This window comes from Scyliorhinus torazame, chromosome 16 (assembly GCF_047496885.1).
Source record: "Scyliorhinus torazame isolate Kashiwa2021f chromosome 16, sScyTor2.1, whole genome shotgun sequence".
Taxonomy (NCBI): Eukaryota; Metazoa; Chordata; class Chondrichthyes; order Carcharhiniformes; family Scyliorhinidae; genus Scyliorhinus; species Scyliorhinus torazame.
Window position 1 is genome coordinate 63,923,867 of NC_092722.1, and position 27,353 is coordinate 63,951,219.

General features: G+C 46.5%; 1 protein-coding gene across 3 annotated transcripts in view; it reads right to left on the bottom strand.

Annotated features, from left to right (window-relative positions):
* Positions 1–27,353, bottom strand: part of LOC140392851 (ephrin type-A receptor 8-like) — a 667,123-nt gene that overhangs the window by 163,457 nt on the left and 476,313 nt on the right. For all 3 annotated transcript variants that reach the window (XM_072478584.1, XM_072478583.1, XM_072478585.1), the window contains exons 10-13: positions 19,452–19,577; positions 18,089–18,274; positions 12,451–12,512; positions 7,543–7,752 (exon numbers count right to left, since the gene is read on the bottom strand). In XM_072478584.1, the coding sequence (XP_072334685.1) occupies positions 7,543–7,752; positions 12,451–12,512; positions 18,089–18,274; positions 19,452–19,577 (584 nt within the window). The remainder of the gene's footprint in view (positions 1–7,542; positions 7,753–12,450; positions 12,513–18,088; positions 18,275–19,451; positions 19,578–27,353) is intronic.

Genomic DNA, 27,353 nt, shown 5'->3' on the forward strand with positions numbered 1-27,353 from the left:
TCTGAAGGGCCAATACTCTCAGAGAATCCTGACACGAGGTTCCGGGGTGTCCAACAGATGCTCCTCCTCCCTTTTACCTGTAGACTAGATGGACAACAGTATGGCAATGAGGCATCACCTTACCACTTTGCCACATGAGGCCCATTCCATGTCACCCCTACCACTCAGTGAGGCGAGTGTGGGCAGTTGAGATTTCGCACCCTCGCGGAGTGGATGAGGTCACTCAGGAATTTCCTGGATGGCCGGGCCGGCCTCTGCTGTAGGCCCTGGGTACTGACCACCCTTGAAAGCTCTTCCCATGCAGGGTTGATGTCGGCTCAACCTCTTCCTTCCATCTCAGGGTAGAGGACGCACCGCCTGGCCTCCACTTTACTCAGCAGGACTTCCGGCGAAGTGTCACGGAATCTGGGGACCAGAGGCCTTTGTGATTGGTGAGCCATCTCCTCCTTGAACCGAGGGTTCAATGACGCCCGGGTACCTCTTAAATATGGTGGCTGCATATGACGTGTCATCCAGCCCGCCCACCATGAAAAACATCGGGAAATTTCTGACTGCATAATTAATGAAGCCAGCATTGTGTGATACAGCAACAATTCCCGCCAGCCTCGGTGGTGGAAAAGACCCCGCCTCGGGACTTAATCCCAGAATGGAAAATTCTGCCCCACGCCTCCGAAGCATAGGGGTGGGGGAATCATCGCTGCCGAATAAACTGTGACCTTAATTTTGGGTTTGAGATCCTCGTCTTCAAATATTCTTTTCCTTAGTTAGCCGAAGGTTGAGCTGGAACATTGAAGGTGATGATGAATTATGTCATCTATATCTGCTTTTATTGAGAGGATTCTTCCAAGGCATGGTAATGAGCCCACATTTTCTCAAATCTTGCTGATGTGATTGTTACCTCGGAGGTATGCAGAGATGATACACTTCAGGTTATATGTTAGCAGGAGTTTTATCCAATGTTTTAAAATACTACAGCATGCCTCAGTTTAATTTATTTTACTACCACATAGGCTTAACTAATCTTACACAGTGAGCAGTCAACAGGCACACACAGTCCAACGCTGAATAACTGAACACTATACTTGCCAATGATCTTAATCAATGGGGGAAGGCATGTTAGATGGAAGCTGGTTGAAAGGAACTTGGGTTTTCCAGGTGTTTTCTAAAAGGTCCATTTCCTCACAGACTTTGGAGAAGGAGTCAGTTCAGACCTGAAGCTCAGTTTCTGAGTGAGCGTGTACACAAGTGTCACCTATCTACTGATGATCCAAACTGAATTTGAAGTTAGAAAATATAAGGGGAGTAGTTCACAGTGAAGGGGGATTGGGTTACAGTGAAGGGGGTTGGGTTGCAGTGAAGGGGTTGGGTCATGATGAAGGGGGTTTGGCCATGGTAAAAGGGGCTGGGTTACGGTGAAGAGGGTTAGATCATGGTGAACGGGGTTGAGTCATGGTGAAAGAGCGCTGGATCACGGTGAAGGGATGTTGGGTTATGGTGAAGGTGAAAGCATTGTCAAAGTTCATGGGTGCGATTCTCCACACCCACGCCGGTTGGGAGAATCGCCTGGGCCGCCAAAATTTCCGGGGACGCCGGTCCGACGCCCTCTCCCGATTCTCCCAAGCGGCGGGAACGGCCCGGCTGAGTTCGCGGGCCGCAGGCCGGAGAATCACCGGAGATACCCAAAATGGCGATTCTCCGGCACCCCCACTATTCTGAGGCCCAGATGGGCTGAGCGGCCAGGCCAAAACGGCGGGTTCCCCCCAGCGCCGTCCACACCTGGTCGCTACAGTCGTGGGCGGTGCGTGAACGCTGGGGGTGGGGCGGCCTGTGGGGGGGGCGAGGGGGGATCCTGCACCGGGCTTCACCTGGAATGTGGGGTGGCCCGTGATCGGTGCCCACCGATCGTCGGGCCGTCCTCTCTGAAGGAGGACCTCATTCCTTCTGCAGCCCCGCAAGATCTGTCCGCCATCTTCTTGCGGGGCGGACTTAGAATAGACGGCAACCACGCATGCGCGGGTTGGCGCCAGCCAACCCGTGCATGCGCGGATGACGTCCGTTATGCGGCGCCGGCCGCGTCATCTATCCAGCGCCGCTTTTACGCGGGCGACAAGGCCTGGCGCGGGTAGATGACGCGGCCTCGATACTGGTCCATTGTCAGGGTCGGGACCGGGGCCGTTCCGCGCCGTCGTGAACCTCGACGGCGTTCACGACGGCGCGGCCGCTTCGGCGTGGGGGTGGAGAATCCCGCCCCATGCCTTTTATTGATGTTTATCTCCACTGACACACGCGTAAACATTAAAATAAACCATCATACTCTTAGGTATTTAAGATCTGTTTCAAATACATATTCTCTGGTCCAGGTGAAGTATAGAACATGAGGCAACAAGATCAAGTCTTAGGTACAAAGCAGATGAAGTAATTTAGTACTTAGCGGGATCACCCTACATCTTTGTAATGAAACCTCGGATCTGGACACTACATTGAAAAGGAGGACAGTTACTGCCAATATTTGTCAAAGACCGCAAAGCGTATGCTTCGCCTCCAAGAGCTAGGAGTGATGGGTAGAGGAATTTACTCCCCCTTCTGTTTCTACAGCTGACCACTTAATAGAATTGCAGTTTAGCATGTGACAACTCCAAGACCAGCTGCATTGAGCTCCTCATGAGCAAATGTCCCGAATATCATTCACAAACCCTGAACCTCGCTCTCACAGCTACTACTGACATTCTGGGCTCCAATGACAGCAGATTTCCTTGTAGCTTTCAATATATTTTAGGATTAGATGGAGACCTCATGGCCAATCCATAGACGGAGGAGAAAGTTACTAGTCCAGTCTTTGACGTCCTATCTTGCGAGAGGACAAAGGATGGGGAGGGTAGAAGGGCCCTGCTGAGAGTAGCAGTCAACAAGCAAGGATATATTAAGCTAGAGCTGGTCAATTCAGAAAGGGACTGACATATATAACTAAACATTGGGTCTACTGCCAAGGGCAGAGTGATATTTCCTCATCCTAATGAATAACATAAAATTAGATCAAATGTTACTGCAAATGTTAGTTTGTCTGCTCAGCAGCTTTATGATAATCCAGTTAGGTGATTTGCAATTGTCCTCATCCAACTCAAGTTTGAATCAGTCTATCCTCCACAAGACAGAGTAAGTGCATTACGAGACTGAGATTAAAATATCCAGGGCGGGATTCTCCGCGAACCGCCGGGATGGGCAACTCCGGCGTGAAGGAATGGCGTGAACCACTCCGGTGTCGGGCCGCACCTTCAGGGGCTAGACTGGCGCTGGAGTGGTTTGCGCCCCGCTGGCCGTCGCGGAAGGGGATGAGCGCCACGCCAACTGGCGCGGAAGGGCCTCCGCCGGCTGGCGAGAGTTGGCGCATGCGTGGGAGTGCCAGCGTGTGCTGCCGTCATCCCAGCGCATGCGCAGGGGGGGATCATCTCCGCGTCGGCCAGCGCGGAGGGCCACAGCAGCCGACGCGGAGGAATAGAGTGCCCCCACGGCACAAGCCCACCCGCGGATCGGTGGACCCTGATCGTGGTCCAGGCCACCGTGGGGGCACCTCCCAGGGCCAGATCCCCCTGCGCCACCCCGAGGACCCCGGAGGCTGCCCGCGTAGCCAGGTCCCGCCGGTAAGTACCTTCTCTAATTTACGCCTACGGGACCGGGCGAAAACGGGTGGCCACTTGGCCCATCGCGGGCCGGAGAATCGCCGGGGCCGCCGCTGCTAGCGGCCGCCGCTGCAAAATCCCCGGCGCCGGAGAATTCGGCAGCCGGCGGGGGGTCGGAGAGTCCCGTCCCCAATCCTTTTTACACAGGACTTTATTTTTAGGATCCTGGATCAATCAATTGTCTGACTAGATATTACAATGTGCGATCATAATGGACGTGGGGAACAATTATGGGGGAGGCCAATGATAGCCATTGATAGCCAATCTTAGAGAAAAAATAGAACACAACCAAAATTGCGAACAAGTGCACGCAACCAAGGGGGAGAACTGAACCGACAGGCATTACCGATATAGAATTCATTGATAGTGTCGACATTTGGGGCGGAATTCTCTGGCCGTTTGCTGACGGCCGGATTCTCTGGTCCCGTTGGCAGCGCAGCCAAGGTTTCCCGATGGCCTGGGGTGGTTTCAATGGGAAATCCTATTGACAAGCGGCAGGAGTAGAGAATTCCGCTGCCAGCAAACGCCCATGCAGCTGAAAAACACGAGGCTGGGAGATCCGAGAATCCTACCCTTGCTTCCAATGACTTCACTTTTGTCCGGGAAGATTTCTTGGTAAGGTTTAGAATAAGAAACAGGAATGGCATCATGGCAAATGAGTTCATGCAGAGATCAATATTGGCGAGGATGCAGGTTGCATGTGGAAAACTGTCAATGCATTGACTGGATGCAGCAGTAAAGTGAAGATGCCATCAATGAGTGTTTAAGGAATGACTCTTGCTCCATCTTGTAGACTCTCCGTTCAACTTCGTTTACTCTTGGACGTTTCCTGTTGCACTTACTCCATGGCTATTATCCCTTTGATGGTCAACTTGTGAAGCCACGGGGAGACTGTATTGGAAGCTGCACTTCCTCCTGAAACAGTCCGGCATCTGCAGTAATGCTTCAAGATGCTCGCAGTGGCTGCAAGGGCTTCACGGTATCTTGCATTCTGCTGTTGACAGTTGTATCAATGGTCTCTCGGCTCAAGGCTGAAGAAGATAATCTAGAGCTACAGGACTCATCCTGACATTCTTTCTCTGTCCAGAAAGCCTGGCATAGTGATTGATCTTAAAGAGGAAGATTCATCCATGCTGTCTGGGAAGTGAATATTGACTCACTGTTTATGGTTTGATTATTACTGATAGCAGCAGATCAATGTAGTAGCAGGTTCATGATGGGATTGTTTTAGGGGCTAATGATTCTCTTGATTTTGTCAAGTCTGCTGGTTGAGAACAGAATGGGCAGTATCGAATCAGCCTCTAGTTATTCGCAGTACCTGATATTCAATTGGACTGACAGTAAAGGAACTGAATATCAGACATTGTGTATAAACAGGTCGTCTATCTGATAACACACATTTTGCCTGCACCTGACATGAATCCCACCTATCCACTCAGCACATGCATTGTTCCAAAAGGTAGCTCGAGATAACCACCGCAAAAACTCTGAACAATTACCACAGAATGAAGCATTAATTTGTCTCTTAAACTCCAACTCCAATGAAATCCTATGATATATTATCAGGATCAGCTCAGTAAAGTTTAATTGTTTTTATTAAGTTTATTAACTAGGTTTGCTGTAGTTTCTGGTGTTCAAAATGAGTATCGCTTCATCAATGTCCGAGGATGAAATTGTTGAATGGTCCGAAAAAAGTCGGCAACGTAATTGCGCTGTGACTAGGGCTATTGTCATGTGAGAGTACCCTTAAGAAAAGGGTGTTTAAGAAATGTACCTTTAAGATGGATGTTTATCAGTGATGTCAGAGAGTGGGTGGAGCTGGGCTGTCTGTCAGCTTTTTACTTTCGTTTTAGACTGTTTGCTGCAGGGCGTGTTTTAGTTTCGTTTTCAGAGCTGGAAAGCTGCAGTCACAGCCAGAAGGTATATTAGAGTCTCTCTCTGTAATCTAAAGACTGTAAATCGATCCTGGTGATTTAAAACTAATAACAGTAGTGACTTTAACCTGATGTGCTTCTGGTAAAAGGTGTTTTAAGTCTTATAGATGTTAAAAGGAAAGCTTAAAAGATTACTTAGTGTTGTAGTCTTCGGGGGTTGTATTTGAATTAATGGTTGCTAAGATGTTCACTGTTTGTTTTAAAAAGGTTAACTTGAGTTCATAGAATAAACATTGTTTTGCTTTAAAAAATACTTTTCTATTTCTGTTGTACCACACCTGTAGAGTGGGCCGTGTGATCCCCATACCACAATCTAGTAAATGTTGTGGGTCAGGTGAACTCCATGATACACTTTGGGGTTCTCTAAACCCTGGGCCAAACAAACTGGGGGCTTGTCCAGGATTAAAGTTTATCTATTGGATTGGCTTTGTGAACTTAAAGACAGTGAGGGGTGAGCATATTGTGGTTGCTTTTCAGGTGTGATATTTTAGTTTAAGTAGGGAGCATGTTGTGGAAAATGGCTCTTTCAGAGGCTCTGAAGTTTTTGGGGGTAGAGACGGTCACACACAGTACCTTATTGACAGAGACTAAAAGCAGACTGTTAGATTTGCCAAAAACATTGCAGTTAACATTACCTGACAAAATGCGAAAAGATGAGGTCATTATGGCGGTGGCTAAGCATTTAAAGTTGCCTGAGATACAGTTTGACTCATTGGAAATGGCAAAAATTCAGTTACAAATTAAACAAATGGAACATGAGAAAGAATCAAAGCAGCTTTAACTGTCTGTCGTGCAGCCTGTCACATGAGACATTAAACCAAGGTCCTGTCTACTCTCTCAGGTGAATGTAAAAGGTTCCATGGCACTATTTGACGAAGAGCAGGGTATCCCGGCCAATATTTATTCCTCAGTCAACATCACTAAAAAAGTTTTTACTGGTCATTAGTATGTTGCTGTGTGTGAGATCTTACTGTGTGAAATATGGCTGCCTGCGTTTCCTACATTACAACAGTGATGACACTTCAAAAGCATTTCACTGCCTGTAAAGTGCTTTGGGAGGTCCTGAGCTAGTGAAAGGCACTAAATGAATGCAAGATTTTCTTTATACGTTCAAACGGCCAATTATATCTGAACCCACCACCTTCTATTTTACAGGATCGCACAACTGTTACAGAACAGGAAGAGGCTATTCAGCCCTGCATCAGCACTCCAGATGTGCACAATTCTCCGAGGGCCATTCTCCCGCCCTCTCCTCGTAACCCTGCACACATCTGCCTGTTCAGGTAAAGGTCTAATCCCCTTCTGAGTGCTTCGATTGAACCTGCCTCCACCACACTCTCAGGCACCACATTTTAGAAAGAGTGTGATACCAGTCAGCCAGGTTAACACTTAGAACTGCGCTTCAGTTCCAATATCAACAAAACAAACAATGCCTTGCAATTATTATAAATAATTTAATAGTGGCAAACCTTCGCTCAGTGTTTCAAAGTCAATAGGTCCTTGATAATTATCCTATTATTCTCCATTAGTAATTAACATTCCGAATCACAGTACCAGAATATACCCATCATTCGTGAAAAGGCCGGAATGAAAACATAAGGGGTAACGTGATTCAGGATGCTGATGAATTGTGAGGTCACTCATTGGTCTTACACTTTGACTTGAATGAATGTCATGGCTGCAGATGTGAACTCTGATTTGAAAACAAGTTTGCATTTAAATAATCACATTAGACCTCCTTTAGTAAGCGGTGTTTAATGGGCCTGCCTGGCGCCGCGATCATCCCGTTCCCGCAGAAAGTCAATGGACGGCTGGCTGGCCCACCACATCCCTGCCATGGGTCCCGCCAAGGCAAGCCTAAGATTCCGATCTCTGCCTGGTATAGAATATCAATCAGAAAGTGAAGCTAGAGTTAAAATTCCAAACCGTACCGTGGTTGTGTAAGCGGCATCCGGATCATCTTCCAGAATTCGGGATAGGCCAAAGTCTGAGACTTTGCACACCAAGTTGCTGTTGACCAGGATATTTCGAGCTGCGAGGTCCCGGTGTATGTATCCCAAGTCCGACAGGTACATCATTCCAGCGGATATCCCACGGAGCATCCCAACAAGTTGGATGACTGTAAACTGACCATCGTGTCTCTATAGGAACAGAAGAAAGAATCAGTCCTTCTTCAGGGTGATCCTAACAAGTTGTTGCTACAAAGTCATTCCTCAGAAACAGGAGATTAAGAGCGGGATTCTCCGGTCCCCCAGCCGCGTGTTTCTCGGCGGCACATGTTCGCTGAAGGTAGGATTCTCTACTCCCGCCGATTGTCAATGGGATTTCCCACTGAAGCCATCCCATGCCGCCGGGAAACACGCGGGCGGGGGTGTGCTGCTGGCGGGAGAACAGAATCCCAATGGCCGGAGAATTACAGTCGTAATCTTTAAAAGAAAACGAAATAAGAATTAATTAAACTAAAATAATACCAACAAATAATACCTGTCAAAATAAGTTCAACCTCATCAGCAAGTTATGTTAAACTTATATACGGGTTCAGCATCAACTGGAGTACTGTGTCCAGTTCTGGGTACTGAAGCTATGCACTTTGGTAGGAATAACACAAGAGCTGAATATTATTTAACTGGAGAAAGACTGCAGAAATCTGCCAACAGAGGGATTTGGGGGTACACTTGCATAAATCACAAAAGCTCGCATGCATGCTCAGCAGGTAATTGGGAAGGCAAATCGATGTTGGCCTTTATTTCAAAGATAACGGAGTATAAAAATAGGGAATTCTTGCTAAGACTACACAAGACACTAGTTAGACCACACCTGGAATACTGTGAACAATTTTGGACCCCTTATCTAAGGAAGGTTATACTGGCATTGGCGGCAGTCCAGAGGGAATTCACGAGGTTGATTCTGGTTATGGAGGGATTTTCTGATGAGGAGAGGTTGAGTAGAATGGGCCTGTACTCATTGGAGTTTAGAAGAATGAGATGCGACCCTATTGAGACATATAGGATTCTCAGGGGGCTTGATAGGTTAGATGCTGAGACGATGTTACCTCTTGTGGGAGAGTCTAGGACCAGAGAGCATAATCTCAAAACAGAGGTGAGGAATCTCTTCTCCCAGAAGCTTGTGAATCTGTGGAGTTGTTTATTGCGGAGAGCTGCAGAGGCTGGGAGGTTAAGTACGTTCAAGGCTGAGATAGACAGATATTTAATCAGTAAGGGAATCATGAGTTATGGTGGTACAGTGGGGAAATGGAGTTGAGGATTGTTGTAACATGCACAGATCCTATTGAGTGGTGGCAATTGGTGACCAAATGGATCTCAGGGAATTTGAGCACACTCGATAAGGGGGCGGGGCAATTATTATCCTTTTCTGTTGTATAAATAGAGCCAGCCAGTTAGGTACCAGCTAGAGGGAAGACCAGTAGCAAACTACTGGTCCTGTGTAAATAAAGTTAAGTTTTGTTTGATTCACAAAATCATGTTGGACTCTTCATGGCCCTCACAAAAAGGATTATATCAGATCAGCCATGATCTCATTGAATGGTGAAGCAAACTATGGGCTGAGTGGCCTACGTCTGATCATACTTCTTAAGGTCTAAGTTCTATGTTTTAGGAAAGATGGGAAGGCATTAGAGAGGGTGCAGAAGGATTCAAGAGATCATTTGCCGGGATGAGGAACTTTAGTTAATGAAGACAGATTGAAGAATTTGCTCTTCTTGGAGGAGAGAAGGGAGGGTTTGATGGAGGTGTTCAAAATCACGAAGGAACTGGACAGAGTAGGTGGAGAGAAACTGTTTCCATTGGTTCAAAGATCGAGAACCAGAAGGCACAGGTTTAAGGTAATTGGCAACAGATGCAATAGAGACATGAGAAAAAGCTTTTCCACACAGTGAGTGGTTAGGGTCTCCAATGCGTTGCTTGAGAGTGTGGTGGAGGCTGGGTCAATTGAGGCTTTCAAAAGGGAATTGGATCATGATCTGATAATAAAGAATGTGCAGGGATCGGGGGAAAGGAGGGGAGTGGTGTTCGGAGAATTGCTCCTTCAAAAAGCCATGCTGGCACAAATGGGTCAACTGGCCTTAACCATTGTGCGATTCGACACCACATTACGGGGGGGATTTACCGAGCAAGCCACTGTGTGTTTTTTGCCAGCAAGGCGGCCTGCCGGCGGGACCGCCAGCATGAACAGCCGGTAAATTCCAGCCATGAATACACTTGCCCTACTGAAAATATCAACACAAAGTGATTGTTTTTACCCCACATCTAAATTCATCAGTATTAAAAAGTAGCATTTGTTTTAAAGTGTAAAAGTTTCTAAAATAGAAAACAATTTCAAATTTCTAACTCCTTAGTTCAAATACAATGTGTGTAGTTGAACTCCACCACAACCTTTTGGTGCATGGTGTCAAATAAACAGCCTTCTTCAGAAAACTTGCAAAGTAACTAAACTTTCGATCCATGTATTGTGAGACATGGAATTTTGACGTGTAACGATATCCTTACTGAGGATTTGTAATTTCTATTGCGAAGGTACAAATTCGTTTCACGTCATTTCCTCTTTGTGTTAACTCACTTTGAGCAAAATGAGGAAAGCCTGTAGAGATAGGGTCTAGCTTGTGAAGGCCACAAGACAGGAAGCGAAAAGTCTGCAGAGGGGTGGAGGGTCTGGGCCAAATGGGGCTGAAAGTTAAAAGCAGAAGTAAGCAGGTTGAAGGCGGGTTTGGGTGAGGGAATTGCATTTTTTAGAGTTTAAACACCATCACCGCACTCCCATGCATCTCCCACCGACCCAAATTTGGCTGTGTTGTCCCAATTAAGATTGTTCCCGCACTGTTTGTCCTTTAGGGGGTGTTTTCTCAATACAGGTTTATATCGTTGTGACTGATTCGTCATCTAAAAATGTGCTCGCTAATTTTCCACAACTTAATCTCATTTAACTGTAAATACCTCTTTGGGCTATCGTTTCAGGTATAGAATACATAGAACATACAGTGCAGAAGGAGGCCATTCGGCCCATCGAGTCTGCACCGACCCACTTAAGTCCTCATTTCCACCCTATCCCCGTAACCCAATAACCCCTCCTAATCTTTTTGGACACTAAGGGCGATTTAGCATGTGCCAATCCACCTAACTTGCACGTCTTTAAACTGTGGGAGGAAACCGGAGCACCTGGAGGAAACCCACGCAGACACAGGGAGAACGGGCAGACTCCGACCAGACAGTGACCCAGTGTGGAATCGAACCTGGGACCCTGCCGCTGTGAAGCCACAGTGCTAGCCACTTGTGCTACCGTGCTGCCCACGGTATAGCACATAGGTAAAGCATGTCACATTGTCTCTATTTCACAGACATAAACTTAAAGTACTGGAAGAAAATGCACAGTTCAGTTAAGTAACAGTGGTGCAGTGGATGATGTGCTGCCCTTCATGCAATTAGCATCATTAACGTTAGATGAGCATTTCGTACAAGTACTCAAAAAATTAATCTAATATAGGGTGGCACGGTGGAGCAGTGGTTAGTACAGTTGCCTCAGAGTGCCAGGGTCCCGGGTTCAATTCCAGCATTGGGTCACTGTCTGTGTGGAGTTTCCACGTTCTCCACATGTCTGCGTGGGTTTCCTCCGGGTGCTCTGATTTCCTCCCACAGTCCAAAGATGTGCTGGTTAGGTGGATTGGTCATGACAAAGTTGCCTCTCAGTATCCAGGGATGTGCAGGTTAGGTTATGAGGATAATAACCTTTATTAGTGTCACAAGTGGGCTTACATTAACACTGCAATGAAATTAATGTGAATATCCCCTAATCGGCACACTCCGGCTCCTGTTCAGGTACATGGAGGGGGAATTCAGAATGTCCAATTCACCTAACAAACATGTCTTTCGGGACTTGTGAGAGGAAACCAGAGGGGACCCATGCAGACACGAGGAGGGCGTGCAGACTCCGCACGGGCAGTGACCCAAGCCAGGAATCGAACCTGGGTCCCTGGTACTGTGAAGCAATAGTTAGGGCGGGGTGGCCGGGGGAGTGGACATGAGTAGAGAGCTCTTTCGAAGGGTCGGTGCAGACTCAATGGGCGAATGGCCCCTTTCTATGCAAACAGTTAGCAGCTGATTAACTTATAAAGCACAAAATATTTCTCACATAATCTAATATTATTTGATTGGAATAAAAATAGCTTTGCAATTTCAGGCTGTACTGCACTTGTGTATTTATGATGTGTTGGCTGGAAGCACAGCGAAATATATAAATCATATTTTAATAACATTTTCTGATTACCACTGAATACAACATTTCTGCAGGATGTTTAGATTTAGCCTTTCCTTTCAATATGAGTGAGCATGCAAATAGTGTTCTTTGGTGTTTCTACAGTTAGATCAGTGTCGAGTAACAGCGGGATTTGGTTTCCAAATAAAATTTGAGTCACATTTTTGAACTCGGTGCTTAACTCCTGATCCCCCAGCCAGATAACAAATCGCAGTAGTTGTAAAATCTAATTTCCAACAAAAGATTTAAGACTGACTGCTGTGAAATATAGTCTGTCTTCCCTTGACTGCTCTGCTGAGTAAACTCTTTGATGAGGTGAACATAAGGGGAAGAGAAATCCGAAAAAATAATTGAATCAGTCAGAAATTTGAATTTCTTCTCATTTTGAATATTCTCTCCCCTTCGAATTTAAGGTGAGGAATTATATACTGCCTCTGAAACTACCCAACCTATTTATTCAGCATCGCAATCAATATAAATAGAATTTTAAAAATGACGTTTACCGAGATTCTACAATGAGAAGTAAGAACCCAAGTTGGTTTAATGTTCTGTTCGAATATGTGTCGCAAGCTTACCCTCAGAAATGAATCCAACGAGCCATTCTCCATGTAATCTGTAACTATCATCACCGGTTTACCTGCAAACGAGATGGGCAAGGATTGAAAGGTCTCACATGCGTAGCCCATGTTGAGCTGAACTCAGAGCAATTCTATAATCAGTGGAGACATATCGCACAGAGTAAACAAGATTTGAGAACATGGGACACCGGAGCTGTGAAACATGTTGACTCTGATTGGCTGTCACAAATGATTTGTTTTCTAAACTTCTCTCCCTGAACGCGATGCCCATTTGGTTTTCAATTCAATCTGCAAATTATTTAGCTCTGCTGCTTCAGCAGGCTGTAGTTTGCACTCCATTAAGATTCTTAGAAGGGCCTCAGATCTAAATTCTGTCCAGTTTGACCTCCAGCAAACCCAGACTCCTCTGGGCCTTCCTTTCTGAATACCACTCCTTGCTGGTGCAGGGTGTGAGGTTCTCCATTTTGGCTGAAAAAATAGAAAGGCAAATTATTATCTAAATGGAAAGCAGATTCAAGATGCATCTGGGCAGAGGGATCCGAGTGTCTTTGTTCATGAGTCGCAGAAAGTCGGTAGGCAGAAACCGCATGTAATTAAAAAGGCAAATGGAATGTTGACGTTTATTGCAAGAGGACTGGAGTATAAAAGTAGGCAATTGTATAGGGTGTTGGTGAGACCTCATCTGGAGTATTAAGTCCAGTTTTGGTCTCCTTATTTGAGGAAGGATGTGGTGGCATTGAGGCAGTTCAGAGAAGGTTCACCAGATTGATTCCGGGGATGAAAGGGTTGACGTATGGGAAGAGATTAAACAGTTTGGGCTTATAGTCGCTGGAGTTTAGAAGGATGAGAGGGAATCTGATCGAGGTGCATAAAATACTAAATGGGATTGATAAAGTAATCGTAGACTGAATGTTCCTCATTGTGGGCAATTGGAACATACATAGAACATAGAACATACAGTACAGAAGGAGGCCATTCGGCCCATCGAGTCTGCACCGACCCACTTAAGCCCACACTTCCACCCTATCCCCGCAACCCAACAACCCCTCCTAACCTTTTTGGTCACTAAGGGCAATTTATCATGGACAATCCACCTAATCTGCACGTCTTTGGACTGTGGGAGGAAACCGGAGCACCCGGAGGAAACGCATGCAGACACGGGGAGAACGTGCAGACTCCGCACAGACAGTGGCCCAGCGGGGAATCGAACCTGGGACCCTGGTGCTGTGAAGCCACAATGCTATGCACTTGTGCTATCGTGCTGCCCTAGAATGAGAGGTCACAGATATAGGTTGAGAGGCAGTAGATTTAGAACTGAGATGAGGAGGAACTACTTCTCACAGAAGTTGGTGAATTTGTGGAATTCGCTGCCCCATAATGAGGTGGAATCTGAGTCATTAAATGTTTTCAGGAAAGTGGTAGATATATTTTTGATTTAAAAACGGGTTAAAGGGATAAGGGCAACAGGTGGAGAAGTGGATTTGAGAGATCAGCCATGATCTGATTGATTGGCGGAGCAGGCTCAAAGGGCTGAATTGCCCACTTCTGCTCCTAATTCCTATGCTCCTATGTCCTATGTCCCTATATCGTTTGGTGGGTCTCTATTAAGTGCTTGTGATCTTTATTAGGTTAATTGTGTGTATTCATTAACTACAAGAACTATTTACATATACACAATAAAAGATTCAAGCTAGGATCTGTCTCCATGCTTGCTTGTACACAAGGCTCTGTCCAGCTTGCATGCCAAACAGCATAAGCAGCAAGTAATAGACAGAGCGAAGCGATCTCACAACCAATGGATCAGATCTGAGCTCTGCAGTCCTGCCACATCCAGTCGTAAATGATGGTGGACAATTAATATTCCAGCAATAATTCTGAAGTCTTGTGCTCCAGAACTAGCCAAACTGTTCCATTGCAGCTACATCACTGACAGCTACCAGCAATGGGGAAAATTGCCCAGGTTTGTCCTGTACACAAGAAGCAGGACAAACTCAACCTGTCTATTTACCACTCTATCAGTCTACTCTCTATCAGTAAAGTGATGGAAGGTTATTTTATTTTATTTTCCTTGGAACAAAGAAGGCTGAAGGATGACTTAATTGAGGTGTACAAAATTATGAGGGGAAGAGATAGAGTGGACAGGATAAAATTGTTTCCCTTGATGGAGAATTCTGGAGCCAGGGGATATAGATTCTAAATAAGTGGCAGAAAGTGTAGAGGGGGCATGAGGAAGAACTTTTTTTTACACAGAGGTTAGTGGGAGTCTGGAATTCACTGCCCGAGTTGGTGGTGGAGTCAGAGACATCAAACGCTTTTAAAAGGTACCTCGATCTGCACCTTAAATACAATAAGCTACTGGGCTATGGACTGGGTACAGGAAGGTGGGATTAGACACTTTAATTGGTGTCCTTGGGCTGGCATGGACAAGGTGAGCTGAATGGCTTTCTTCTGTGCTGGAACCTTTCTCTGATTCTATTCTATTCTAAGAGGTCATCAACAGTGCTATAAAGCAGTACTTACTCAGCAATAACCTGCTCAATTTGGATTCCACTCCTGACCTCATTACATCCTTGGTTCAAACATGGACAAAAGAGCTAAATTCCAGAGGTGGGGTGAGAGGACTGTCCTTGACATCAAGGCAGCATTTTATCGATATCGCATCCAGGAGCTCTCGGAATACTGGAGGGTATCAGGGGGAAAACTCTGCAAGGGTTGGAGTCATATCTAACACAAAGAAAGAGGTCAATCATCTCAGTCCCGGGTCATCACTGCAGGAGTTCCTCAGGGTAGTTCCCTAGTCCCAGCCACCTTCAGCTGCTTCATCACCGACATTCCACCACCATACCGTCAGAAGCATAGATATTTGCTGATGATCGCACAAGGTTCGAGGTGGACCCGAGCTCCATGCCAGTGAGGAGCAGGGGGACACCCTTTTCCGCAGCATGGGCCACAGACTCAAGCCTCCTTCCTGAACATTGGCTGGGAGGTGGTGGCACAGGAGGTGGTGGCATAGGGAGTCGGCACTGCCAGTTCCACAAGGAGGAGACAGCTGGTGATCTGGAGGGGTGGGGGGGGGGGGGGGTGTCACTGGTGAGCGCTCTGCCCTGAGAGGGGTAGAGAACCAGGGAGGGCTCCAAAGGTCACAGTGCAGATGTCCTCTAGTTGGGGTGAGTCCCCTGCTCCTCTGCAGTGGGGCACCACCTCTGTGGAGTGCCAACACCTGGTGGGTCCTTGATTGAGCATGGCCATGCCCATGCCCTTGATGATACAGCTGGAGTATGAGGGTGTCCAGATGGGCGGCCTGGGTGGGCTCCCAGATGAACAGAGGCTCTTGGAGCATTTGAAGGACACAGGCAGCACTCAGCTGTGTGAGCAGCCAGGAACCTGGAAGTAGCAGCAAAGGGGTGCGTTTAAAAAACAGACTGCAGAAATGACGGTCTGAGCCAGGCCTCCACGATCCCGATGGGTGTCACCCGAAGTCCACGGACTTGGCACCAAGTCACTACCCGCTACTGCCCCCAACCCGATAGCCACCTCCCAGCAAGCTTGACAGTTTTCAGTGTTTTTTTAACCTCCTGTTCCCCCTCTATAGCATCCAGCACACATTTGTAAATACTTGTAGTAATTTGCATCCACGAGACCTCCGCCTGATGGGGCTGAGCTTCACAGAAGGGCAGAGCATGAAGTGTCCAACTTGCTGATCACATTTAAATGCGTGCAAATGCTAGTTTGGCATGCCCCCGCTTAACCTTGTTTTCTCTGCTGGGGAGGGGCTTGAGTATGGTGCCCGAATCAGCGCCAGGCACGAATCTTGATTTTTGTCGGACCCCCGATTCTCCACCCGATCGCAATTCAATATTACCGGGCGAGGCGGAGAATCACGCCCATCATCCCAGTTGATATCTTCTACTTTATTCTAATTTATTTTGCAACAAAACATGTGAGTGCTTCCTGCATAGGTTTGACAAACATCAACGGAAGAGAAAATCTTTCCCTGAACATTACCACACAGTGTTTCATGTCCAGGCAGTTGCATTTGACCTGTATTGGTCAGAGATTGGGAGAGGTGGAGGATGATGTCTCGGAATTGGAGCCAGGTCCGAGAGATGGTTCCTGCTAAAGCTCTGACTTTCCAGCATGGAACAGTTAGATTTCAACCCCCTGAGCTCTCTCTCCCTCGTTAAGGAGAACGTTAAGCTGCGTGGCACTGAGCATCGCTCAGGTATGTGCTAATTGCCTAGATTCATCATGAGCATGAAATCAACAGAAAACAACCTGCAGGGAGAGGCCAGCCATTCATGTGATTGAAAATTACGGGATACCAGTGGAATGGTAACATCTGGAAAGAGATCCGTAAACCCGTAACGGGTCAGCTTCCCTGAGTGGCTTTTGAAATGTGTTGCGAGAAAGATTGATTCACCTGCTAGAAAAATCGAGGCAGTCTAGTTTGTGAACAAATATTTATCATTTTTTAGCGCCAGAAAAAGGTATGAGTGATTGATCACCCGCTGTCTTTGTGAAGCTCTGGTGAGGGGAATATTGAACAACGCGTGCTTTGTTTAGTTGTTCCATTTGTAATGGAAACTGCAAACAACAGACATTGTATTAAAATCTCACCGTACATCCCGTTGCGTCTGCAGGGAGCATGTCTGTTTTGTGAAGGGAGTTTTGCTCAAGGAGCAGGTTTCGAGAGGTTTGGCTGCTGCATGATTTCTTAATTGTTCATTTTAAGTTTCCAAATGCCAAGAAGCACCCAGCTAATTTATGATCTGCATCATCACCAGGTGAGGGAGGCAGTAAGATCACAAACAGTCTAAAATTACCACTTGAGGGACAAAATGGAACAAAATGGACAAGTGCTAAATTTAATTTGAGAAGTTAACACAGGAGCATAGGAAATAGGAGCAGAATTAGGGCATTTAGTCTGTCCAGGCCTGTCAGAATTTTATATGTTTCAATTAGATCCCCTCTCATTCATTCTAAATTCCAGTGAATGCAGTCACAGTCAACCAAATCTCTCCTCAGCGGACAGTCCTACATAATATTAGGATCATGCGGGAGGCCATTCGGACAACCAAGGCATTGCTAGCTCTCCCACCCCCTCCCAGTTTGTCGTGTTTTTTTAATCCAATTCCCTTTCGAAAGTTATTATTGAGTCTGTTTCCAACACCCTTTTAGGCAGTGCATTCCAGATTCTAATGACTGACAGTGTAAAAAAAAATTCAATCCCTCTCTGGTCCTTTTGCCAGCTCTCTTAACAATTAATTGGAGGTCGGGTTGTTTAAATATTTATCAGTTCCAAAATTATTCTGAGCCAGATTACCTCATACAAGGTTTATTCATTCATACCATCAGTAGCAACTCTGTGATTGCCAGAAGTCCCATGAATCTTCAAAGTAATGATAATATTTCTTGAGCAAGTTTCAAGCTACACATTAAGGCCCAGAGGTTCCTCGAGAGTTGCTTCTGCTCTGTGGCAGTAACATCACCCGAACTTTGCCTTGGGAATAGTTCTGAAGAAATTCCTAGTTGAAAGACATCCGTCACATGCACAGTAAGTATTTTACTGTGAGCTACCTGCACTCGTAAATCAAGCAATGTCTGGTCACAAACCTACTGCCACTCTCGTACTTACTTCTGGTGACAACTCCTTCGAGGCGAATAATGTTAGGATGGTCAAATTGCCCCATGATGCTGGCCTCACCCAGGAAGTCCCGTCTCTGTTTGTCCGTGTATCCAGATTTGAGTGTTTTTAAAGCCACAGGGATCTCTCGCTTTGCCGGCAGCTTCAAGCGACCATAGCACACCTCACCAAATTCACCTGCAGAATAACAAAGCAGTGAAAGCCAAAGACCAAAGGTCATCAGTGCTAATTGGCTGGTATCACATTGACAGTCTGTTATACTGGCATCTTGCCCCAGGGCAAGTTCCGGTCTCCCCCTCCATCAGGGTCAATGGAGGAACTTTCCCAAACGTGGAACATTTCCCCTACCTGGGGAGCCACTCTCATCCAAGGATGACATTGATGCAGAGATCCAACATCGTATCCAATCCGTGAGCATTTCCTTCGGATGCCTAAGGATGAGAGTCTTTGACGAGCACAACATCCATGCTGAAATCAAGGTCCTCATGTACAAGGCAGTCGTTCTCCGACTCTTCTATACAGCTCAGAAACTTGGACTGCGCATAGACATCACCTCAAGGCCCTGGAGAGGTACCATCAATACTGTCTGATATGGATTCCCTGCATCAGCTGGGTGGGCACGCGTGCTAACGTCAGTGTCCTTGGAGGAGCCAAGAGCACCAGCATCGAGGTCAAGGTCATCTGAAATCAACTTTGCTGGACCAGTCATGTGCTTAGGATGTCAGAGCCCTGACTGCCAAAGCAAATCTTCTTCACCTAGCTCAAGGAAGGCTTCCGAACAAGAGGAGGGCAAAGGAAACATTTCAAAGGCAACCTGAAGGCTTACCTCATAAAATGCAACATCGACGTTAATGCCTGGGAGACTCTTTCTCAGAAGAGACCTACTTGGAGGAGCCTTCTGATTGAAGGGACAAGATTCTTCGAGGACACCCAACGGCAAAATGAAGTCCAGAAAAGGAGCTTGAGAAATGAATACTAGCGACCTCGAGTCCAAGGACCGATCCCACCTCCCAGACACACCTGCCAAGGGTGCAATCGAAGATATGACACGTGGATCGGCTCATCAGCCATGCAATAACCCACAGAACCCATGACCGGTAACATGGAGTTGCTCAGGCAGACAATCATACTTGTTGGCGAGTGATCGCTGAAGAAGGATTGAAGTCAATGGAACAGACTATTGGGTGGCAAATACAATAATACCCTCTGTCTACCATCCATCTACTTAACCACAGATGCTCTGGGTGGAACTAGGGTGGACAACAGACACTGCCTTCTCAATGTTCCAACAATAGACTCGCACGTGACACTTCAAAGGAGCTCCTCTGTTGTGAAAATAAAATAAACTTCTCACCTGAGCCGATAACCTTTTCAATTTTTATTCTCGACGCCTCTATTTCTCTGGCAAATTCGCGGACTGCTTGGCCTGGGTCTTCGTAGGTGTGAGGGTCAACGTAAATCTTAGGGTCTGGAAATCTGACTGTAGGAACAAACGTTAAAATAAAGTGAAAACGCTGACTGGAATAATTCAGTAAAGTTAGTGGGAAATTTGCTTTGAGATTCAAGTTTAAAAAGTGAACAAATGATGAATCTCCATTCTTAACTCTGTAGACAAATCTTAGTGGATTAGATGAGCCATCCAACTCAAGCCAACTCTTGCAATAAAGGCTAACATACCATGAGCCTTCTCACAGTGCTGCTATATGGATATAACAGTGAAGGGTAATTTCAACAATCTTCATTCCAAATCCTGATCTGCTTTATGGCCCTTATGAGCACAGTTCAACACTAAATGCAGCAACATAGGAACAGGAGTAGGCCAATCAGCCCATCAAGGCTGCTCCGCCAGTGAATAAGATTATGGCTGACCATCCACTTCAATGCCTTTCCCCACACTATCCCCACATCCCTTTGGTATTTACAATCTGTTAATCTCTACTGTAAACATATTCGATGACTGAGAATTCCAAAGATTCTCTGGGTAAAAAGCATCCTCCTCAACTTGGTCCCAACCGGCTTCCCCCTTATATTGAAATTGTGCCCTCTGGTTCCAGACTCCACAACCAAGGGGAACATCTTACCTGCATCTACTCCTGCCTGTTCCTTCTCAGTATTTTGTAGGTATCAACGAGATCACCCCTCATTCTTCAAAACTAAGGAGAATACAAGCCTGGTTTTCCCAATCTCTATCCATAGGACAGTTCTGCAATCCTGGGAATAAATCTGGTAAAGTTTCATTGCCTTCCGTCTATGACAGTAATATCTTTCTTAAGGTAAGGGAACCACAGCACACATGGTACAACCTAATCAAGGTTCTATAGAAAGAAGCAAAGCTTTGCTACTCCTGTACTTAAATCCTCTTGCGATAAAGGCTAACGTATCATTAGCCTTCCTAATAGCTTGCTGCTAGCCTTTAGTGACTGATTGATGTGGACACACAGGTCCCTTTGTGCATCTACACTTTCTAATTTCTTGCCATTTAAGAAATAGGTGGCACCACGGCACAGTGGTTAGCACTGCTCCCTCACAGCGCCAGGAACCCGGGTTCAATTCCGGCCTCAGGTGATTTTCTGTATGGAGTTTGCACATTCTCCCCATGTCTGCCTGTGTTTCCTCCAGGTATGCTGGTTCCCCCCCCCCCCCACACTTTAAAGATGTGCAGGTTAGGTGGATTAGCTGTGCTAAATTGCCCCTTACTGTCCAAAGATGTGACGATTTGGTCACAGAGTTGCGAGGATAGTGCCTAGCTAGGGTGCCCTTTTGGAGGGTCGGTGCAGATTGGATGGGCTGAATGGCCTCCATCTGCACGGTAGGAATTCTATGATTCTATGAAATTACACTGCACATTATTGTTTCTACTAAAGTGGATAACCACATATTTTTCTCCATTATGTTCCATCTGCCATGTTCTTGCCGACTCACTGAGTCTTTCCAAATCCTTTTGAAGCCACTTTGCATCTTCCTCACAACACACATTCCCACCTAGCTTTGTGGTCATCCACAAACTTGGAAATATTACATTTGGTGCCCACGTCCAACTCATTGATACATTTGTGAACAGCTGGGGCCCAAAGTGCCCCACTAGTCACAGTCTGCCAACGCGAGAATGACCCATTTATTCCTACTCTCTGTATTCTGCCTGTTAGCCAATCCTCAATACATGCCAGAAGGCTACCTACTTTTGCATGTGCATTAATTTTGCTGACACCATCCCGTGGGGAACTTTATCTAAAGCCTTCTGAAAACTCAAGAAGGCTACATCCACCAACTCTCCTTTATCTGTTGATTACAGCCCCAAAAACCCCAAAAGGTGTGTTAGACATGATTTCCTCATTCATAATGCCATGTTGACTATGCTCATCAGATCACTACTAGAGGCACATTTACCTGAGAGAGTGTGACCGTGTCTAAAACTCGACATAACTGTTGAACATGCAGAAGAAGAACAGAGCGAGTCAGTGCAGAAAGGCCATCCCTCCCTGATTTAGTCAAGAGGCAATTGTTCACTCGTCACCAGATGAACTGCCCAACTGAAGTAATGAATTGTTAACCATTTCAGGAATTATACTGAGTTCACTGGTTTGGAGACTTGAGTAATGAACAACTTGTTTACAGAATTCTAATGACAAAGTGTATGGATGAATGATGGGTGTGTGGAGTTAAGTTACAAATCAGTCATGATCTGATTGAATGGCGGAACAGACGTGATAGGCTAAATTACCTCCTGTGTGCAAAGGATAAAATTTATTGTTGAAAGGCGGATATTCACTTAAAACTATAAAGGGAGTAGTGGAGCAGAGAGACTTAGACAAACAAATCTTTAAAACTTAATAAATTCTGACAGTGACTGCCATCTTGTTATGACCTAACCTTGGCTAAGATTTTAAGATGAATTTTATTAGAAAGTTCTTAACCTCAATGCTGTATTGAGGGAATTTGTGATTTAAGCTTCTCAAAAGCTTGTTAAGGGCACTTACGGTCTCTCGAGACTTAAATATGCATCTTATTACCACAGTCAGTAAAATATTCCTTTGATACTGAATCTAAAAGATGTATTAGGATATAAATATGGCATTATGTATCAAACTCAGAAACACGTTAGGCGGGATTTAACGGCTGTTCATAGTGGCGGGAAATTCCGGTCCCACGCCGGCACATAGGTTTCCGGGCGCATGGGTTTCCCAGTACATGGGTTTCCCAGTGACGAGGGGTGTTGTCTTTCCCGTTGACAACGGCGGGACTGGCAGATCCCACTGATGGGTCGCTTCCCCTGCCGAAAAACACATGACGGGCGGTTCATAAATCCCGCCCATTGGGCGCCATACCATGAGATAACCACAATGCTTACCTCCTTTTGGGACAATTTCAGTCTCTCAGTTAACTCCTCTCAACTGTGAGTAGGGAAAGTGAGATCCTAAAGATGCTTAAATAGAATAAAATAAAATAGTTTATCTCCCAAAAGCAAAAGAGTCAGCTGATATTATTGCCTTCATTTTTAATAAATTAAAGCCAATTTAGAATTTTGTGGATATTGTAAGGTTGCGGATAAAAACTCTTCAGAAATGTATTCCCCCACCAAATAGTCGGGTTCTCGAGTTAATGCTACAGAAGACTAAGGCACTAGTTCTAAAATATACAAAAGATTATTAAAGAGCGTGTTTGGTGGTGGCCGGGAGCGGAGAATCTAGCAGGAGCCAACTAGGGGAGGTTGTGTAGCCTGACAAAGACAAAGGAAACAATCTGAAATGGGGTGGGGTGGGCGAGGGCTCATAATAGTAGGCAGACGGGTAAGGGGGTGGCTGAAGAAGACAAACAATGGAAGGCAGAAGGGAGGCAGAGGGGCGGGAAGCTGGACCCCGACAAAGCTGCATGATAAGCTCACAAACAGGGTGATCAAAGGGATACCGCATCGTTTACTGGAAGGAGATGCGTGAAGACTCCAGATGTGGTGGGTAGAGATCCCAGTGGGACATGGTCATCCCGCAGGCGATGGGCTCAGGCGGAGGGTGATCTAATCGAGGAACAGTTTTCCTCTTGAGGCAATTAGCCTTTTCCCTCTGGGTTGCTGACACCCTGCACGGTCTGGTGAAGACAGGTGATCTGGAATTGGGATACGAGTGTGCTGGTTATATATGGTGCTGTGACCTTCAAACCAGTCAGCTGACGGCAGGTGGACGAATCAGCTGTCGGCCCGCCTGGAGACTTGGACGGGAACTCGCTTGTACATAATTAATGAGGTTCCAAGCATAGGATCTGGTGTGGGATCCTGCCACTCTGATCAGTGGGAAAGGTGGCGTTGGAGTCACTCCTTTAGGCTCTGCATCTTTGGCCACTGCACTTAGGCTCAAAAATGGAGAATTCTGCCCATTGTGTGCTGTCTTTTTAGTGTTCGTCTTCTCATTAGTGAATCCATATTACAGTAAGGACTAAGCCTCAACTTGTCTTTCGTGAATTGTTTGGCCTGTGCTTGAAATGAATAAACCCTTCAATGAGTTTTATAGGAAAACAACTCTTTTACCAGTATCCCCTTGACTGGCCATATTTCCTTCGCAGCCAAACCCAGCAGTAGGTGCCACTACAACGCCCCCATATGGAAACACCCACTCCTGCCTTCAGCATCAAAGCCTCCCTTGCCATGGCCCACCTGACTGGTACCAATGAGCACAACCTCACACATCTGGGTTCCGAGGCCTGTTCCATTGTTGCTGCTCCTGACTGGGTGCAGTTCCAGCGGTTGCCACCACTCCCAGTGGTGTTGCTGGGACTAAAGAACTGCTGGTCCTCTGATTGTCCGGTATCTCTTGGAGGTTGGATCTCAGCCTTTAAAGGGCGAGAGCACCAACACTAGAGCTGCCAGAAACCACCAAGGCATAGAAAGAGCGCAACGGAGGTTAACCAGGCTTCTTCCTGGGATGGCAGGATTGTCCAATGAGGAGAGATTAAGGAGATTGGGGCTGTATTCTCCGGTATTCAAAAGAATGAGAGGTGATCACATTGAAACACACAAAATTCTTATGGGGTAGATGCATGAAGGATGTTCCCCATAGATGGGGGTGGGGTCTCTCACCAGAGGACACAGTCTCAGACTAAGGAGCAGCTATTTAGAATTGAAATGAGCAGGAATGTCTTGGTGAATCTTTGGAATTCTCTACCCCAGAAGGCTGTGGACACTCATTCAGTATATTCAAGACAAAGATCAATAGGCATCAAAGATATCGAGGGGAATGGGGATAGTACAGGAAAATGGCACTGAGGTAGAAGATAAGCTAAAATTTGGTTGAAGTACAGAATAGGCTCGAGGGGTTGAATGGCCTACCCCTGCTCTCATTTACTTTGTTCCCACATCCCCTGTTTCCTGGCCCACTGTCTGGGCCACCGCCATTAGAATTAAGTTCAGCCCAGATTGTGGAGAAGTAGGGGCAGCACGGTGGCACAGTGGTTAGCACAATGCCAAGGACCCGGGTTCGATTCCGACCTTGGGTGACTGTCTGTGTGGAGTTTGCACATTCCCCCTGTGCCTGCATGAGTGTCCCCCAGGTGCTACGGTTACCTCCCACAGCCCAAAGATGTGCAGTTTAGGTGGGTTGGCCATGCTAAAATTGCCCATTAGTGTCCAGGGATGCACAGGTTGGGTGGAGTTACGGGGATAGGGTGGGGGAGTGGACCTAGGTAGGGTGCTCTTTCAGGGGGTCGGTGCAGTCTCGATGGGCCAAATGGCCTCCTTCTGCGCTGTAGAGATTTTTGTGATCACTAAAACCGAGGGTTTTCAGAGGCAGGGAAAGCTGGCACAATGGGGACGTGCAACTGGGCTCCCAGGATGGAACTACAGGAGCAGCCGGAGCACTGCCCTCTGGAGGGGAGTGATAAACAGTAGCCCATGAAACACACACGTATTTATGAACAGACACTGACTTTAAGTAGGGTGGCATTATGGCTCAATCTAATTCTGTATTCATTTGGAATCAGAATGCATTTTCATTCAGGACCCATCAGATAGCTAAAAAGGACAGGAAATACTGGCTACTTCAATCCTCTACTTTGCCACATCTGCTGCGATCAGCTAGCTTATCAGATCAGGGGTTAGGCCTGGGAGCTTCCTGACTTGCATGGTTGAGCATTGTGCCATAATTGAGTTAATCAGAGCGTTTCATCTGTTTCATCATTCAGTACTTCTCAGATTTTTTTTCTACAGGGTGACGACAATCAAATTTAATAATAACAATAATCTTTATTGTCACAAGTAGGCTTACATTAACACTGCAATGAAGTTACTGTGAAAGTCCCTTAATCGCCACACTCCAGCACCTGTTCGGGTACACTAAGGGAGAATTCAGAATGTCAAAATTACCTAACAGCACGTCTTTCGGGACTTGTGGGAGGAAACCGGAGCGCCCGGAGGCAACCCATGCAGACACGGGGAGAACATGCAAACTTCACACAGACAGTGACCCAAGCCGGGAATCGAAGCTTGGACCCTGGAGCTGTGAAGCAAAAGTGATACCCACTGTGCTACCGTGTCGCCCAGGATGTCTCTCTCCTGCTCAGGACAAGAGCTAAAGAAGGACTCATTAACTCCAATTCGATCTATAAGTTTGTGTATGATACGACTGCAGTGAGATGTCTATCAAACAACGACAAATCAGACCACAGAAGGGAGATAGATCATTTGGTTGAATGGTGCACCAAAAACAACCTCTCTCTGTATATTGGAAAGACTAAGGAACTTCAGGAAGCGTAGCGCGACACCCCCCCCCCCCCCCCCCATATACATCAATGGCTCTGAAGTGGAGATGGTTGATAGCTTCAAGTTCCTGGGGGTCACCATCACCAACAGTCTGTCCTGGTCCACTCAAGTTGATGCAACAGTCAAGAAAGCCCAACAACGACTCTACTTCCTATGGAAGCTCAAGAAATTTGGCATGTCTGCACTGACTCTCACAAACCTCTACAAATGTGCGATAGAGAGCATTCTATCCAGCTGCATCACAGCTTGGTATGGCAACAGTTCGGCCCAAGATCGTAAGAAACTGCAGAGTGTGGTGAACTCGGCCCAACGCATCACACAAGCTTGCCACCCTCTCATTGATTCTGTCGACACCTCCCGCTGCGTCAGGAAAGCAGACAGCATTGTCAGTGACCCCTCACACCCAGGCTTTGCCCTCTTCCAGACCCTTCTATCAGGCAGAAGGTACAGAAGTCTGAAGATCCGCACGTCCAGACATAAAAATAGCTTCTTCCCCACAGCTACAAGACTCCTCAAAGACTCCCCCTCAGACTGATCTGTTCCCTGTAAAAACACTATTCATGATGCCCTATGGTGCTCTTGCTCATGTATTTGCTTTGTTTGGCCCCTTGTTCTGCACTGCAACCAATCACTATTTGTCGATGTACCACTTGTCAATGTACTCTGTCAATTATTCTTTTGTCTACTATGTACGTACCGTGTACCTTCCCTTGGCTGCAGAAAAATACTTTTCACTGTACTTCGGTACATGTGACAATAAATATCAATTAAAAATATCAATTGGTCTATCGACAGTTTCAGCCCTCTCATTGTTTGAACACACCTGAGGTGATTCTCCATTCCCTGCTGTTAAGATCAGGAACCCGATCAGATGGAGATTTGGGCCGGGTGACAAACCAGTGGTGAGTCTCCGTGCATGCCCTGCCAGCCATAGCGGGTTTCCCGATGACCCAGCCGGGCTTCCCGCCCCAACCCTGTGGAACCCTACAAATAGCTCAGTAAAGCTATTTTGCATGTCATTGCCGGATGGGACGTACCATTCACCAGCCAGATGGGATGTTCCAACACACGCTCAGCCGAGAGTCCCGTTGGCCTGAATGGGTGCAAGTCCAGAGGAGCGTGGACCTGACAGCTAGCAGTCCGAGGAGTGGCAAGGTGGTAGCTGACCTACCAATAATTTCCACCAGAGTGCTGAGAGGGTCCCTTCCTGGGAGGTGGATGTCAGGGAGGCTTGTGCTGGTCAGAGGCCTTCCTTGGGATGGGCCTCTTTGGATGCTCTACCCAATTGCCGCAATTTTTTAAATGTCTCTGCCTCTTTGTTCTCAAGCACTTCGTAGAAAGTGAAGGGACAGCGCCCACAGCTGTTCTTTCCTCGAGAACAAAGAGGCAGATTCGTAAAAGAAATGCGGTTGGAGAAACAGCTGCTACACTGACTTAATGGATCCTCATAGAAGGATAACAATAAACAATCTGATTCTGCCCTTTGAAATTCCAGTGAGCTGTAAACCACGA